The following is an 18,291-nucleotide window of genomic DNA, read 5'->3' on the forward strand; positions in this document are numbered from 1 at the left end:
CGCTGCCTAAAACGCCTTAGGTGCTCACCCCCATTGAAATCTTTCCTTTCTAATTACTACTGCCCTGGGACAGGTGAGAAGTCAAGGCTGATAAGATCTGCTCGTTTTATCTGTAGCCACAGCACACATGTACACATGCTCACACAAACATCTACAGTGGGGCAGCCGAGGTACACGCTTGAAGGCACCGGAGTTGATCCTCCTTTCTAATTATGATCTTTCAAAAAATGTTGAGAATGTGCGCCGCAAAAAAAAAAAAAGTTTGAATCTAAAAGCTGGGAGGAAGGTAGCAGGGTTATAGGGTGACAAAGATCTTAAGGGCGTGGCTGTTTTTCAGAATATATTGACTTAATTATCAATTACATTTGAAATAATGTGTTAGAACTCTCGGTATAAAGATTTAACAGTAGTTTTGATTTGCAAACAACTACAATGTAGCATAGAGGAAAAAAATCTTCAAAGTATGGATTCTGACATCATCCTCTCTGATGGGCATCTGACATGTTATGCTATTTATTACCAAAATGTCCTTTAGCAAAGCCATTAAAAATGAAAAATGGCTCCAGTAACTAAAGTACCAAAGATAAATGGCTCAGAAAGTGCATTCCATAAGAGGTTTTCTCAGCAGTGTTGAAAGATATGCAGAATATCTCGGGTAAAGTACTGAGCGGTGCGGGTCATCAGTCAGGCGTGGACCCCTATCGGCTGATTGCTCCCAAAGGTGACAACAAGCACTTAACAGGACGTAAACAGTGTCTATATGATGATCTATCCCCACGAACATGTGAGAGTAAAAAGAACCATTTGAAACCCTAATTATCATTTATCACTGGCACCGTCAAAGAAGAAGCGGTTGCACTGTCAAGCAGATCTCAACATCAAGTATTAGAGAAAAGACTCAGAGAAACTTTTTTTTCGGGATCTCTCCTGTTTTTCAGTAATCTGATCTTTTTGTCCTCAGGCTCCAAAACAGGCGAGGAGACAGCATGTGACATAGCATTAACCCCTTTCCTCGGCGTTCGAGCAGCTGAAAATCTCAAATGAGATGCCAGATTTTAATCTTCGCTTCACGGACCATGTATTCGGAGAGCAGAGCTCCCGCAAAGCTTCACTCTGCAGTGTTTCTCACACAATAGGGACATGCGTCGCTTATTGACAGGTTGCATTAATGTGCGGGGCGATCACCTGTGATTATTTCTCAACTGCCAACCCTCCCTCCACCTTCCCGTACAATACCAGTGCCTATTTCCCCTCACACCTCCTCCGTTTGCGCTTCTTATCTTTCCATTTTGTTCTCTGCTTCAATACCTTTGCCGCTGGCGCAAGTCTTAACACTAATGCTAAGCCACAGATTAATGATTAGGGCAGTGTTCTACCTGTCTCTTTTTTCCCTCCAGTTTCACCCCCTCTTTTCTCCTACTATCTTTTACTTACCCAAATTCTACACACTCTGTCAAAGCAACAGGGGAAACTCAACAATTTTCACTGAGTAGGAATAAAAAGTGCAGGAAAAGTGTTGCTACAAAAAGAGGACATCAGAATGCTCACCGGATGGTGGAGACACAACCATAAAGTAACAGGAAACTAACCTAAGGCGGCAACTTTGATGAGGATGGCATGTAGGTCAGACGATATCATCTCGTGAAGAAGGGACTCTTGGTTCCGGTGCCACAGGTAGGCCAAGGGCTGCAAGTGAAGCCGTGAGCATCTTTGGAACAGGTGAAAGGGATGGAATGTTAAATATTTGCCAAGTTTCCAACAGCTTCTAAGCTACTTTGATGGGCACCTTCTTCATTTACAGAAAGGCTGCCACTCTGAAATGCCTATAGCACATGCTCCCATCTGTTATGGCAGCTAGATATTCAATGCTTTGAGGTTTTTATTTTATAAAAAAGAAAAGTTGAAGAACAGGGATAAATCCAGAAAAAAACAGAGAAAAAACAAGGAAATCAACAAGAAATAGGGGGACTGTGTCCATTTCCTAGTTAAACAAGCTATCATGACAGTTATGACTTTGGTGTATATTGTTCCTAAAAGATACAAGACTTTATAAAAAAACAAAAAATTTGGTTTAAATTAAGGGTGTAATGATTCCTTTTAACAATGATTAGAAAAATTTAAAGTGTTTCCACTCATTGGTCTGTAATGATGACTTGATCATTTTTTGCTGCCATCACATACAGTACAGACCAAAAGTTTGGACACACCTTCCCATTCTATTGAATGAGAAGGTGTGTCCAAACTTTTGGTCTGTACTGTATGTCTTGTCTGTTGTGATGCACTTGAGTGTTTATTACGTTATAGTAAAATAAACCTACTGTGCCTCAATCCAAACAGTATTTGCAAAAATCAATATAATCGATTAAAACATTTTTTTATCATAGTATAAATTAATACAATAATAACCAACTTGCCTCAGACAGATTGATCTGGTGGGAGTGTAGGAATATAAATCGATTAATTGATTGAGTCGATCAAACGTTACTAACCTAGTTTAAATAAAAAGGAACAAAAGAGTTGTGTGCATTAATGTGTATTAGCAAAACTCCGGTTTGAATTAACAATAAGATAAAGTTTATAGAGAAACGTTTTTTTTATTAGTTGGCATTTTGTTGCCTGATTATTGTATCTATTGTCTCTGTCCTTTTATACTTCAGTGAGCTTGACTTACACATTCTCCACACGGACTCTCTGGTAATCAGACATGATGGCCCCCACAGACACTGCCTCAACACATTCCTTTTCCTGTGGGAAGGAAGACACGATGGTCACATAACAGAAATTTCAAAAACTTTCCTTTATTGGGAAGAAATATCATGAACCATTAATGCACTATGATGGGACTGTAAATTCTGGTTTAAATACACCTGACGTGACTTTCAAAACCGTAACTGAAAACCAAAACTACATAAAAATACATGTTAACACACCCAGGCGCACACCAATGGGAAAAACAAAGAAAACAGATTCCTGACAGGTCCTGCCTTTTAACTGGACCACAATCCTGTGGGGATGTTTACACTCTGGTCATATCAAGGCCAGTGCGGTCCAGCCCATATCCCTTCGGGGTTTACATGAGTGAATGTGTGTGAGTGTGTGTGTGCAAAAATGGAGGCAGAAGCAGCGCCAATAGGAGTTACTGGACCTTATCAGCCATCTCCAGTAAGCAGGACATGAGTGCATCTGGTCACAGCTTCCATCCGCTTTACACAACACTGTGAGATGGACCAGTACTGACATCTTGAAGTACTGTATCAGCTGAACCTCCATCTTTGAATGGCATGTATCTTTAATATTGCTAAAGGCTAATCTAATTGCTTTTCATTTCATATTCATATTTCAGAAACAGTGGGACAACAAAGCACTCAAGAGATACTGGCAGAGCCTTGAGATGCATTCAATCTTCCTCCATAGAAACAGCCTTGATCTGGAGTGACATGCACAAACAAACATGCACACAAGCAAGCAAGAGCACCATGCTGACACATATACGTCCATAGACACCCCCACTTCCCCTCTACCCACACCTGCAGATTCATTAGAACATTACATGGGCTGTAATTAGAATGAGAGAAGCGGGTAGACGCAGTGGAAGGATGCACAAGTCTCCAGTAAATTACCTTGTAGCCATTATCAATTTCCCTGGCTACTGGTCCTTAAGATAACCCCCTTGCCCCTCCCCTCTCCCTGTGGTCCCTTCCTGCAATTTTTCTCTGCCTGATAAACATGCTGATTAAAGCGAACAGCGTGTAAACCTTTGATACTTTTCTAAATGAAATCCATGCTCTGCCTGAGGCCTGATGCTGAGCTGAAACGCGCAGTTCCTCACAAACGCAAAGACGTGCACAGCTTCACATAGGCGTGCTGGCTAATCAGATAAGGGGTGTGCTCTGTGTGTGTGTGTGTTCACTGCGCAGCAGATGGTATGAGGTATAAAGCTAAACACTGATCGGCAAACACACAGCCAGAAATTAACTCTTTGACCTAGGTTAAACACCAGCAGATCACGGCAAGAGACTTTAACCAAGTTTGAACATTTCTGCAAAGAGTCCAAAGATGGAATGTCCATTACAGTCAAGTCCACTGACCAGTCACAGTAATTAAGTCAGACTGATAACATTTCCGCCCAGCACAGAGGTAAAGGTGGCTGCAGGGAGACTCATGTAATTCCACATAAGCCTTGAGGCCAACAATCTATCCTAATGTAATGATAATCCTTCTCTTTACTCAGAGACCGATTTTGGCTCAGGTGTTAGTCTTCCTTTTTCAGACTGGCCACTATTAAAGTGTCAGTGCAGGAGCCTGGGCATTGATCAAAATGTTTTCATAGGAGTATGACTGTATAAAAAGTGTATTCAGTGTATTGGGTTAAAGCTGTTGAAACTGTTAGTTGCTGACTTCCATAAGTTTAACACCCACTCCAAAGAAAATTGGGTTTTTGGTGTTCTTGTGACATTTTTCTTATGGTGAAGGCTTTAAAGAAAGAAAATTGTTGCGAACCACACAAAACAAGCCATTTGAGAAAAGCTTGTAGTTGTTATGTAAAAATCTACAATAGCCGGGCCACAAGATTCTCCTTATTTGGTGTGTCCAAAGACTTTTAAAAGTGCAAAGCTTACGCACAACTAGTTATGGAATGAATGATGGCATAAACCCACATGGAAATATGAATTGTTTTAGCTGGCTAATGCCACTGATGTTATGTTGCAGGCAAAAAAAACAGCTTTAAAATTGGAAAAATAAAATTAAAAAAAACTTTCAAGTTAAACAAAGCAGCTCATAAATCATTGTAGAAAAAATAAGTCAAATGTAGAAATTTAGTGCCCGAATGCCTAATTGTTGTGCTTATTTTTTATTTTCTGAAAAGAAACATAACAGGATTCCACATCTTAGGCCTTGCAGCACTTGTGTTTGGAGAAAGTCTATTTCTGGCACAGTGGTGTGTAACAGCGCAAACCCCTAGCATCTCTTTCAGAGGCAGACTAAACAAAGGCAGGGCCCGACTTCCTCTGCCCTCGTTGGCAGAGAAGCTATTAATGAGGATCTATGGCTCAGAGCAATGGAAGTCCTTCATCCCCCCAGCCATGTCCATCAGGGTACTTAGCCCCATGCAGTCATTAACTTCTGTTACTAATTGTCAAATTCATTAAACTAATCCTTCCCCTACATCCGGATGTCTCCTGTGGAAATGGATGGAGAGGGCTGAGTTATTAAGATGTCAGCTGTGGAGAAGATTAAGGCCAGCAGACATGCTCCACAAAGAAACGATATGGCCATTAAACTCTATATCAAGGTAGCGTGCGTGATATAGTTTGTAATTATATATACATTTATCTTTGTAAGGGGAGTAAGAGACTGCTTCAAATGTTTTCAGTCACAGACATGCCTTCAGTCAAGAAATGTTTCTGCCCAAAAGATACACAGTTAAAAATCAGGACCAAAAAAACCCCTTAAGAATGTAACCATTTCATCTGTTATAGTGTTTCAAAGGTACTTAGCCATGCCACGTATTCACTCAGACTAATGCTCAACAGTAAAAGCCATTAACGGCAACCAAGGCAATTAAAAAGCCATAAAATATTTAAAATTCAATATTCATATTCATATGGAATACATCAGAACCCTCATTAACTCTTTCTCAATGGTTGTCACAATGAGGTCTTAATTATACACCCTAACAATACAAAGCTCCAATTTGCAAAATGGTGGGTTACTAAAATGCCTGCTTCTGTCTGTTCTGACAAGCAGGAGCCCAGAGCTGCCAGGTCATAACTATAACACACACACACACACACACACACACACACACACAGTCGTAAATTTCCATAACAAAACCCTCTTTTTATCAAGCCCAAAGTTGGTGACATGTGCATTGTATTATATCATTGCCTCCTTGTATGCAGTGTGCTTGTCAGAGATGGCAGGGAGGTGGGAAAGTGGACAAGTAGGGATAATTAATGAAAGTGGTTTGACTGACAGTTTGCTCAAGGGCACCGGAGCGCCATCACATACACTCCATAGCTGCAATCACAACGTTGCATTATCACTTCATCTGACCCCACCGCCTTCAACCTCGTGCCTCCATCTCCTCAACATTCATCTCCATCCCTCCCTTTTGGATCCATCAAGTAAGTGACTTGATGCGACATGGTTTTAATGTTCTCTGCATCTGATCAGCTATGAGCCAGTTGTAATGTAATGGGATTGTTCCCCCATGTTAGCTGACAAAGTGGGGGACATCGAGAGGGGGTTGTTGTAGCTGCTAAAGTAAACGCAGTACAGGAGACAGGGTGTGCTAAGGTCAAGAGATTGTGTTTAATGTAATGCTGACATAGACCTGGGGCATGTAGGGAAATCCTGACAGCTCAGACAAGCCAAACTCACTGGAAGCTTAGGTGTTACGGTTCAGTAATCGCTGCTTATTTGTTCTTTATCATCATGTCGCGTAGTTTTAGATGAAAATCAGGTTGGGTGAAAAAGTAAAAACGTAGGAAATCCATACATTTGGAGGGTATACAATCCAATGTACAAATGGTTCTTGGTGTATATTAGTCTATATAAAATTCGCAATTCGATTAAAACCAATTAAAACCAATTCCCAACAAAAACAGACAAAACTTTTACTCAAATGTAAGTAAGCTACGAAAAGGAAAAAAGGGCAAAACTCATAAGAAATTAAAGAAATTATTTAAAATGCAACTAAATCACACCTATTTTTTGTCACGAGAAGTACATAAAGGTGATGAAATTAGTCAAATTTGTTGACCTCTATGTACTGTCTGTATGACAAGGATACAGTGAAAAAGAAAAAAACATTTAATGTTAAATGTATAAAAAAAAGTTTGTTGAAATGACCTGTATTCTGCCCCAACATGATGCTGCACTTTGTTCTGTGACATTTACAGTGGTAAGATGATTAATGATGAAGTCATGTCAGTATTTGTTTTATTGTAATGTACCATGACAATAACATGCCAATCTAGACAAAGGGATCTTTGTTTGGACTTTTTTGTTGTTGTTACACTGAGTTAATGTAATTCTCCAATCTAACACATACAAAACGACATGTAAGTTTTGTAGAATCTACCGAGTACCTGAGAGTAAAACACTGTGACCTGTTTCTAATCCATCGTAACAAAAGAAAGAGCAAGTTTAGCAAGTGCCTTCAGAGAACAAACACCAGTCAAGATCTCGGTCAGAAAGGCTTAAGAAACATTCCTATTGGTAAATTAGAGGTGCCCTGTGTTTAAGGCAGCCGTTGAAAGACAAGCTTTTCCTTTGTGCTTTCGGATGGGCTTGTGAGATGACTCACGGCATGTCCTTCTTCAACCTAAGGCAGCACTAAAACTAGAAAAACAAAGTGTTCCCAAGTCGAGTGCCTATTAACGCAAATGCTGAGTTTTTGCAGTTATTCAAGTCAGAGAAACAATCAGTTAGGCAAGGAGCTTTAGGATAGTAAACAGGTGAGACCAGCCATCAGAAGACTCATTGTCACTTCAGTGCAATGACTGATGAATGCTTATTAACTTACTGCAATGTGACGAGTGTCAAGTAAGTCTCTACTGAATATGGTATAACACAGACAGTAGGACAGATCCTTTTTGTGGAGGTTCTGCAGCAGCATTTCATAGCCATGTTGGTATTTATAAAGTTTTGAAGCCAGACATTTATACGTAGATACACAACCGCCATGGTGATTCATTTACAATGACAGAACTGTTTTGAGGAATAGAGGCTGAGCGTAAATATGCCGTGCTGCACAACTGGAAAATGTAGAAATTCATCAGAGCTAAACACGTGGGGAGACAAACGTTTCCCGAGGTTTCAGAGCCGGCCAGTTGTCAGGCTTGGAGAGACTAAGCCTTGGCCAAAGCAAGCACAAGTCTTAGTTTCATCCAACCAAGGACGAGGAAGGTTTTCATAAAAAAGCACGTTCAGAAAACTACATGGAGAGATGAGTACACACAGGGAGGTGTTTAGAAATGTAACATAATTTATTAATACTTTAAATGCAGGCAAACACGTTTGTAAATGGATTTTAAAAGCTGAATATTTTACTTTAATCAAACTGTCAATTGAAGATTTTACTTTAAAGAATGGCCTTTAATGGTGAGAGAATAAATGGAGTTCCAAACATTTCAGGTTTTGGTTTGTTTTTTTTTCTCAACAAAAAGGATAAGACTAAGCACAGGTTTTCAGTGGAGGATAAAACAAAGTCATAATCCCAGCTCTGTCGTATTACCATTCCCACTTGGCTGATGTAAGAGTTTCTTTGAGCATCTTAGACAGGAAGCGGCCTTCAGAAAGAGAGAGGGACAGAATCAAAGCGCAAGTCTCATGCCACAGAGAGGTAAACTATGTCGGTTGTTTTTTATGGTCCAGAACAAGCACCTAATCCACAGGGTACATGCACAAACATGCACTGATGTCCAAGTATACACACGCAAGCATCTGCTGGCCTAAGCATGCACACAAAGACACACTCAAAAATGTAAATGTTTTCCTGGTGAGGTCACGTTCCAGGCTCTTGGCATTGTGGCTCTCCCGTCATCCATCCACCATAGTGCCAACAGAAATCACGGATCCCTCCTCCACTCCCCAGAGAGACGGAGCAGAGGAAAATATAGCAGTGATGCTGGTTTAACCAACTCTCAAGACTCCAGACTGTGTTATTTATTTATTTTTATATATGGTTATGACTTTAACTGCAGGAGATGATTGGGATAGAAAAACATCTCCAGGGGAATGGCTCTCAAAACAAAACATAAAAGCCTTTTCAATTTCGAGTGGATGAATGGCAGTTGGGAGACAGACTTACCACCATCTTTTCACAGCTTCGTGTTAAACAGACCATAGCAAACTTACCAGATGAGCATTTAACCTCAGTACATTTAAAGTTGTAATTTCCCTAAATTTCTAGTGGCAACCATGCAAAACCATGAATATTTCTTCAGACAAAGCTCAAATCTAAGTTAAGTAAAAATATGAAGATTTTAATTTTTTTTTATCAAATACTAAGATTTTCTGAAATACTGCTATGATAAAAAAGAAAAAAGATCAAAAATAATAATGATAACAAAATAATAACTATTTTGTTAACATTTTTTTACCCGCGTGTTAAAACATAAAAGATTAGGCAATACCTAAAATTAAAGAGGACCTACTTGACAGTAGAGGTTAATGTTGGTAACATCAATGTATGCATTTACAGTTATCTAGCATAATTATAATTCATACATGAGCGGCTGATTGAAAGTTACAATTTAACATTGTTTTCATTCCTCTGATAAAGTTGACTGAGAAATAGAGCTGACGCCTTTTAAATGACATAACCTCGCTGCTCCTCTGTTCTGTGCTGTGCAGATGTCATATCTGCCACATGCAATTTCTGTTAAGAAAACCTAGCAGGCATACAGTAATATTTTTAGTTTATGCTCCTAAATCCTTTCTAGTAAAGCGCTGTTGATATCTCCAACAGTTGGGTTAATTATTAAAATATTACTAGGCTTGTTCTTTAATGGCGTTATAACTAAAAAGAGTGTTGTTTAGTGAATTGGATGGCAGATAATTGTGGACTAAGCTTGATATTTTCAGCAGTCTCAATAGATAGATCCACAGTGGAGTTAAAAGTCACACAAACAAACCAAATAAACAAACAAAAAATCTCTGGGTCTTTATTGGGAAAGTGTTCAATCAAGCAGTTTGTGGTGACTTATGCCCTTGGCAAGGCTAGATAAGGCTATCAGCTTCCATCATTGCTAAACAAGATTGAGCAAAGTACATTAAGCAGAAAAATGCAAACAAATTACAAAGGCTTGAGGCTTGGCTCTTTATCTAATGTTTGTGGGGACTGCTAGAGTCAGTTGGTGGGAAATGGGCCTGCATCTAATAGATCCTGTCCCACCACTTCCACACGGCCAGCGAACAATACACAGTGCCATTATCTCAGCGCTAATGCTATCCTTCCTCGTGTGCAAAACAAACCAGCAATCTCAGCCCCACTGCCACTGTCTGGACCAACATAAGTACAAGGATCCAGACCAGAGCAAGAGATAACAACGGCTATCATAAAAAGGCAGGATAGTTGTTTGAAGTCATCTGAACCTCCTCCTACAGAAATACATTCCCAAATAATAAAACAAACAACCTGAACTTTGCAGAAAACAAAAAAATAAATCAACAAATCTGTTGGCCCTAAACTACATGTAAGCTACATCCAATAGCAGCGTTAACAGGTCTGTCTGCACCACAAACCAACTACAACACATTAGCTTTGTTATTGATCTCATCTCCTAAACCCTCACTGTGACCCCAGAGGTCATGATTTATGTATTAAGCAGCTTTTTAAAGAAATCCATTTTCCTGTTGAGCCCCCAATGTACATCTAATGCGGCACCATACCAGTAATCAGAGAAGGGTTGGGTGTTTGATTTTGAGCCCCCCTCCACCTTTCTTAGTTCACACACCTCCTCAACATCTTGTCTCACAACACCTCAGCTGCCTAATCGATACAACAGCGCTCTTGAATCAACTAGAGATTCCTCCTCCTCCTCCTTGTCTCTTCTGTTCATTCCTTTCTCCTCTCCCTTCGGTTTTTTGCTCCTCTTTCCTCACAGCAGGATGCGCCTCCATCAGGACATTTGCAACAAGACTTCAGATAGATCCGGATGAAAGTGCGACGACACCAGAACAACATCGGTGGAGGAACGGAAAAGGGTGAGGGAGAAGAAAGAGGGGAGATTTGGGCTTGTGGACACACTGCCTAGGTGATCTCAGAGGGTCTGTTTTTGCGAACTGATGTTGATAATGAAGTGACGGAAGTGGCTGGGGGTGAAAGGGAGGTGGGATACATGGTGGAAGAGTCTCTGCGAGTTGGAGAAAATTAGATCACCAAACAAAAAAGTATTTTAACACACCAGAGGAAGCAGCTGTTTTATCAACAAAGACCAAGGATCAGCCTACCTCTCCGAGCATTAAACCCCTGTTACAATGATAAATCGTGTTTTAACATCTTTTTGCAGCAATTTTTTTATTATTATGGAGAACATACTTTAAAAAGCTAAGTTAAAATTGCATTTCTGAGTACTTCTTTATTCAGATTGCTATGAATCAGCAGCAGATGAAAAATTCCTACTGGAAAATGCCTGTAGCAGTGACTTAGAAGCTAAAATCGGCGGGCCACGAGCTACCTGCTCCGTTTCATTCTGATGCATCCACTGCAGTCAAATAGACTGCTGTCTGAGCTGGCATCTGGCTCAAAACTGCGGCTGAATATTAGATATTGTTTGCCATTTTCGTTGCACCACTAATGCTAGGTTGGGGTTGTGAGTGACTGTAAGTTAGCAGGACAGAGTGTAAACAAATGGATGATGGGAAATTAAGTCAGGTTTACTACGTGCCAACAGTCCCGCCCACAACTCAAAGGCAAATTTCTAATGAACTACTGCCACTCTGCAGACACTAAGTCCTAGGAAACAAAACAGGTTTTCTGATTTTGGCTAAAAACATCATAATCATAATGGAAATTCTTTTACAATTGATCAAAACATGGTTGATGTGGACGTTTAACATACATTTCTTTTTAAATTAAATAAAAGGAATATAAGCCTTTATTGGGGGAATACAAGAATACAAGAACTTGAAAAAATAGTAGGCTGACTGCCTTAGGATAAGAAATTAAATTAGAAAATAACATTTCCATCCTTCTCAAAGCTGCGTCTCAGTATGACAGAGATGTTTCAGGGCTGCTAATTAGAGCTGGCGGAATAGAACATGTGCGTAGATATCATCTATTGTTTCTCATCACTCTAATGAGCCTAAATGTCTTTGTCTTTATTCATCAGCTCAAAGGTTTCACAGATGCTGTAGAAGGTTGTTTTGCTTCTATATGTTTTATACACAAAAATGACAGAAGTGGAAGTTTTCCCAAAACTCTGTATCATGTTTTCCGAAATGCTTGTACTGTTAAAGAACAATATTCCCTTAAAGTATCAATAAAATATCTATCTGTGTGCAACTTCAATTAGTTCAGTTCAGTGGGGGGAAGGAGGTGCGGGGGTCCATGGATGAGAGCCAGGAAAGTACCTTTGTTTTACCTGCAGTGTTGAAAGAAAGCAAACCGGGGCAAAAGAAGAAAGGAAGAGGTGTACGCGGAGAACAGAGATGGACCTGTTATCATGTAACAGAGGCCCGGTTTGATCTGACCTTGAACACACAAATGTGTATGCAGGGACACACACGCACGCAGGGTCATGGGGCATAAAGAGCCACTGTGTCAGGTCGCAGCATGCAGAGAGAAGGATAAAGGACTTAAGGGATTTGATATGACTAATATGAGGGGTTTTGCTGGCTTTGGGCAGAGGAGGGGGGTACTGGCGTTACAGCCAGGGGTGACTGACACTGTTGATCTGTATCACACATCTGAGCAAATCATAGAGAAAAGGGCAGACCAACCACAAAACAAATTGCCGGCATACAACTCACAAATGCTTATTTGAAAAATGTCCCAGACATTTAAAAAAATTTAAACAAAGAACATCCTATTGCAATAAGAAGAAAACATGCATTCTTATTGCAATTCTTGTAGTTCTTGTTGACAGAAACAGAGATATCTCTTCACTTAAACGTTTATTCCTCCTCACAAAAAGCAGGTTCAAAGATCAGCACCTTGCAGGACAGAAGGGGGTACAGTGCGTCTTGCATGTCTATCAGGTTACACACTTCAAAGAAAAACTGCGATGCACAAGCAGAAACGAGAGCAAAGGGTCCAAGGAAAGAGCCACATTATCGTTCTGTCATTATCATAAACGCCAGGAAAAGAAAGCTCTTTTTTTCCTTCTTTTATAATTGGTCTTTTTCCTCTCTATCAACCAACAATGGTTCTGAAGAATATGATCTCTTCCCTTTGAAACTTTTTGAATGGCTCCAAACATTCTCAGATGCACGTTTGGGTTTGGGAGCTAACGGGAATGATCCATAGATGGCACTGTTGGCTTACGCTATGGGGTGGTTGTCCGCACTGCAACAGAGGAGGAGAGCCACCGAGCATCCACCTAAAACTCTTGAACTCTGGATCAGACGGGAAAAAATCTTTCATCTAAGCCCCAAGTGTAAATTGCCATATATAATTTTAAAGCTTCTAATTAATTCAAACTGCTTGAGAAGATCTTTGAAAATATCACAACCTGCAAACACAACATGTTAAAACTGCTCTTTTTTCGCTATCTCCAGCAATAGAGGTTTATTAACGCCTCAGTGTTTTGCCTAAAATCACAGACTTTACCAAAAGTCAAATAATTTTTTTTTATTTAAATCTCAAAATTGAGTCAAACTGTTCTCATTAACCATAGGTAAATATTTCAGATAAAAAGAGTTGCAGTAAAAAACGTTTAGTCCAATTTAGTCAACTAGCTCATTTATTTCACTTTCAAGAACTGCAGCTGAAATGGAAATCTGAGATAGAGAGTTGTATTTTTACATTTTCCATCACTCAGTCAGCATGCAGGGAAGCCTGTTGTTTATAGAGCTGGACTGTTTAGGACACTGAAAGGGGTAAGCTGGGATATAAGTGGAGGTCTGCAAGTCTGCTGTGACCCCCATGGGAATTCAACTGCCCTGATCTGTGGAAGGCCTGACTGCTGAGGTCCTGCCAGACAAACCCTGGAAATGAGAAATTAGCAGACTTTTGCTAATTTACTATCAAATGCATCAAAGTTGATTAAAAAAACAACTTTTTTTTTGTCTTTTTTTGCAAATAATGGATCACTTGACACCTGGATTTATTTCCAGCAATGGAAAAAAAAGCATATATTTTTGCTTTCAACTAAATACTAAATTAAGCCAAGTTTGGAGCAGAAGTGGTCTGTTGCGTTTTTCCACCAATAAGCATCTAGGGGTTAAAAAAAATAAATGTTAAACCAGATTAACTGTGGAGAAAAATACGTACATTTATAATTTAAACATATAACAACAAACAAAAAAAACTACAGGATGAAAAACCCCAAAAAGCGGGATTTGCTGCTACTAAAGTGAATGGTAACTGTTGGCATGACAAAGCTCCAAATCAGTCCTGTGCTCCACTCAAACATGTCCCGTCACAGAGAAGCAAACTCACTTCCTTATCATCCAGGCCAACAAATTCCAATCCACTAGTCCACAAACGCTGCCTAAGTTTGCTGCAAACAGAAAGTAAAGAAGTTCTTCACAGGATGATTCCCCACACCGGTGTGCGCTGACAGCACTGCGCTCTGCCCGCTGCTGATGTTTCTGTCCAGGTATCTTCCTCATAACTGCAGGCAGTCAGATAGGCAGGCAGCACTAGTGGTGAGTAAAACACACACGCAGTTATCTCAAACCTGTCAGTCAAAGTCCTTGTACCATGTTGGACCACCACGCTCTTGTGCATAAATTACAATTGAATTAATATTTTCTCAACATAGTTTAAAAAAAAAGTGGTATTTGATTAAATTTTAATTCACTGATTAATTTTTCGCATTTGATCTTCTGTCAAGTGAGATAAAAAACAAGTCCTTTCTTTTCTTGTGATGGGTTCCTCTCCAACTTTGAGCATCAAACTTTGATCAAGCATCAGAGGAAGTGCTGTATAGCTCCAGAGTACAATGAAAAGAAAACCTACTTCACTTAAAAGTAAAGATAAGCATGATCAATGAGACAGACTAAAAGCACTAACATGACTTTGTGCACTTCTGCGTTGCTTGGTTACATTTCACAAATTGAGTCAGCTGGTAGTACGGATAACATCAGGAGGATGAAGTGAGTCGGATTCTATAAAGAGAGATGTGTTTAAATACTGTGACATAATGCATGGCTGGGGAAAGGAGTACTTCTTTAATTTAAAACTAGTGTTTTGAATCTTAATCTTCACTATACTTTTTTTAAAGCAGATTTGTATGGATGTGTTTATAAATATTCTTTATTTCATTTAAAAAATTTAAAGAAAACTACATATAAAATTAGAGTGAATGATAATATATATGTAGGGAATTAACAAATGCATGCTTTTAAAAAAAAGCTTCAAACTCCATTAACAATTTTGAATGAAAATACCAGTTAAAAAAAAAACATAGCAAGATTTCAAAAGTAAATTAAAGTCTTAAAGTCTAAAAATGGCATTTAGCAATTTTTTTGCACTTATTAAGTATTAGCCTCGTTTCATTAAACGTGCCAGAAACAAAATGCATAAGAAATAAAATGACATTAAAAAATAAAAAATTAAACAGCAAGTTTATCATCAAACATTTTGTTTCCAGGCATTACTGGTTTGTGGAAACACATGAAAATGTTTTAAATCAATGTTTTGTCAGTCACAATCTCTTTTTTGTATAAAGTATGCTCTTTATTTTTAGGGGTGTCTAACATGTATCTGACTAAATTTATTATGTTTTAGGACTGGAGGGAATTTTTTCTATAATATCCATGAATGTCTTGAATGAGTGAGGTTACCTTATTGTGGTCATGTTAACAGAATAGTTATCTGCAGAACACATACATGGTTTTGTGGTGTATGGAAAGGTAAGTCCACATTATGAAGCCAAAATAACTCACTTTTTAAACTTTAATTTAATTTTATACAAACATATTGTTAAAAAAAGAATAAAAAGTTGAAGTTCATCAAAAAGAATGATGAAATTCAAACTTTTTAGCAAAAAACAAACAAACAAAAAACTAGTATCAATAGTAAATCTTACTAAAAAGAAAGATTTCCTGTTTTTTTAATATTTAAATTCTCTGATGGCGTAAGGTGGTTACCTGAGGGATTTGTTTTCTCGTTTTTCCATCACATGAGGACCATAGAAAGACAAAACACACAGCAAAGAAAAAAAAAATCAGCATATATTTTTGTTCTAAGAAAGCCAGAAAAACTTGTATTTGCAAGAAGATGTAAACCTAATCCAGAAATGAACCTTTGTACAGTTAAGCAACTGTATGATACACCAGACCACCATGCATCCCAAAATGTACATGTTTAAAATGCTAACACCCAAGATCAATCCAAAGAAGTTTATCACAGTTGTGTTCTTCTTTTCAACACAAAGTCCAACTGCTTGTAAATGTAGGAACTTTTTATTGAGTAATGATCCAGAAGCCTGCGGTGTTTCACTGCCTGACAGTTTGTGATGATTTATGGTATTTTGGTGTTGAGAGCAGATCCAGGAAATAGGTCAAATGTGTACAAATTGAATTTGAGTTTCAATTAGCTCTTCCATCCAGTCACCTAAAAACCTGACACCAAGCTTGTTCTCTCAAGAGATATAACAGTTGACTTGAGGTTTGGAGATTTTTAAGCAATAACAAATCAGAATAGGTACATGTTACAGGTGAACCCCTTTGGCAGAAATAAGAAATAAAATATCTACCTTAACAAGATGCAGCAGCTGGTACAGGTCTTCCACCTCGTCGCCCTCCGTCTCACTGTAGTTTCTGCTGGTGTCCAGACTTGAGCCCTGAATTGTGTGTCGATACAGCGGCAAGTCCATGGCCTCTGCATACAGCTCAATAGCCTGGTGGCCCACCGTCTGGTACATGTAGCTGTCCAGCTCATCTATGATTAATCAAAAACATGTTAATGTCCCCACTGACAACATACTTACTTTACATTTTTAAAAAAAGGTAGATAATATCATCTAAAACTTACTGATGTTGCGAGTGTTAAGTGTACCAAGAAAGTAGGCTATGTCAGTCAGTGTTTCTGTGTATTAACAAGAATGAACTTGAAAAACTTAGGTCATGTGAATACTGTTAATTTTGCTCTAAATTATGCATACACAACAGACAAGCACATCCTAAATTAGTGGTTCTTAAAGAGGGGTACGCACTGTAAGGTAAATTTGATAGTATCCAGAGGTACTTGAGATGCATTTTTAAGGTCTAAAAAAGATTTATTTCACTTCTGTTGTCCCTGTAATAAAAATATGAATAGAAATTAGTGTTTAATGGTTTTCATTCACTCTCACCTTAAGAACTCGAATTGTGGAGTCAAACAAAAATTGAAGTTTTATGTGGAATAATTTCTGTTGACAATAAAATAATTATTTTATTTTTAGTACAAGCCTTAATTTGTTTTCATCTCTTTTGTTTTCAAATGTAAAAAAAAATCAAACATGAAAATGTGAATTTTATATCAATAAAACGTTTTGCTCTGTTTAAGTAGTAAACAGAGAAGGTCCAAGCTTTCCATATCTGTGCAAAAGTTTTTTCTTTTTTTTTTTTTTACTGAGCTGTTTAGACAGGAGACATGACTAGGAAAAGATTGAGACCCACTTTCAATATAATAATCCAGACATTATCAGCTGTTCTTCACCTGTGTGAGCAGGGCGTAGGTTGGCCAAAGCCACGATCCTGTGTCCAGCTGCAACACACTGCATCATGTTGTAGCAGCTGTCTTTACCCCCACTGCAGCACAACACAAAACACACGCAAAAGGGGAAAGACAAAATATGCTAACCAAGATACTGTGCATCACTTAAATAGAAATGGAAAATGTCTGTGCAGGTTTAAGTTTTTTTTTTTTTTTTTTAATAATTTTTATTTAGTAGATCAGAAGAAAACCCTCTGAATTTTCAACTGCATTATTTCAATGAATGTTTTTATCAAAACGCTAAATATTAACGACATCCCTTTAAACCTTCGTTTTGAAAAAGGGAGAAGGTGGATGCATATATATCATTGGATAAATGCAACACTAGGACGCCGGTTTTCTTTCTACAACAGTACATCACTGACTAAACTACAAATCATTTTAAGGCATTAAACTTAGCAATGTTACCTTATCAACGCGACCACCTTCATCATGTTGTACCGATTTATAGTTCAGGAGTTTAGAAACGCGAGGAAAATAGTTGCTATGGCACAGGGTACAAAATACACGCTAGCAACTTGCTAATGTAAACAAGAACATGTGAGTAACAGACTTCCGGGGTTCAATAAGGACCCCTTAAAATGGAAGTTGTCGTTTATTATGCCTGATTGTAATTCGATGTTATTTTGGTTTTAGTGTGTTAAAAAAAAGATATTGTTATTAAAAAATTATGTACCAAGTCAAGTTCCGAATAATAAAAGTTCATTTTTGTTAAAACAATGCATATTAGGATACAGGCTTTTTATTGTCATACATCATATACTGTTACAGAGACAAACATTTAATTAAAAAAATAATAATAATAATTTAAGAAAAACAACTAAGTGTATTTTTTAAATGTCCTGGCAGGACACAACTTAATTTTACCAAGCTCATTTGTAAAATAGACCTCAATTGAAAATATATGGGAATTT

General features: G+C 38.4%; 1 protein-coding gene across 5 annotated transcripts in view; it reads right to left on the minus strand.

Annotated features, from left to right (window-relative positions):
• The window catches only part of dph6 (diphthamine biosynthesis 6), a 57,062-nt gene extending 39,108 nt beyond the window's left edge, over nucleotides 1-17,954 (minus strand). For 2 of the 5 annotated variants that reach the window (XR_013653196.1, XM_023951414.2), the window contains exons 1-5: nucleotides 17,786-17,953; nucleotides 17,321-17,412; nucleotides 16,377-16,561; nucleotides 2,672-2,745; nucleotides 1,590-1,708 (exon numbers count right to left, since the gene is read on the minus strand). Coding sequence is in view for 4 of the 5 variants with exons in the window: in XM_023951414.2 (XP_023807182.1) it covers nucleotides 1,590-1,708; nucleotides 2,672-2,745; nucleotides 16,377-16,561; nucleotides 17,321-17,412; nucleotides 17,786-17,811 (496 nt within the window). In the remaining variant the exon portion in view is untranslated. Of the gene's footprint in view, nucleotides 1-1,589; nucleotides 1,709-2,671; nucleotides 2,746-14,113; nucleotides 14,291-15,768; nucleotides 15,785-16,376; nucleotides 16,562-17,320; nucleotides 17,413-17,785 lie in introns of those variants that run through there. The other 3 variants (XM_023951413.2, XM_078940841.1, XM_078940840.1) reach the window with 3 other exon arrangements.
• Between the last annotated feature and the right edge of the window lie 337 nt (nucleotides 17,955-18,291).

This window comes from Oryzias latipes, chromosome 22 (assembly GCF_053564925.1).
Source record: "Oryzias latipes strain Hd-rR chromosome 22, Olatipes_Hd-rR_3.1".
In the NCBI taxonomy this organism is placed as follows: Eukaryota; Metazoa; Chordata; class Actinopteri; order Beloniformes; family Adrianichthyidae; genus Oryzias; species Oryzias latipes.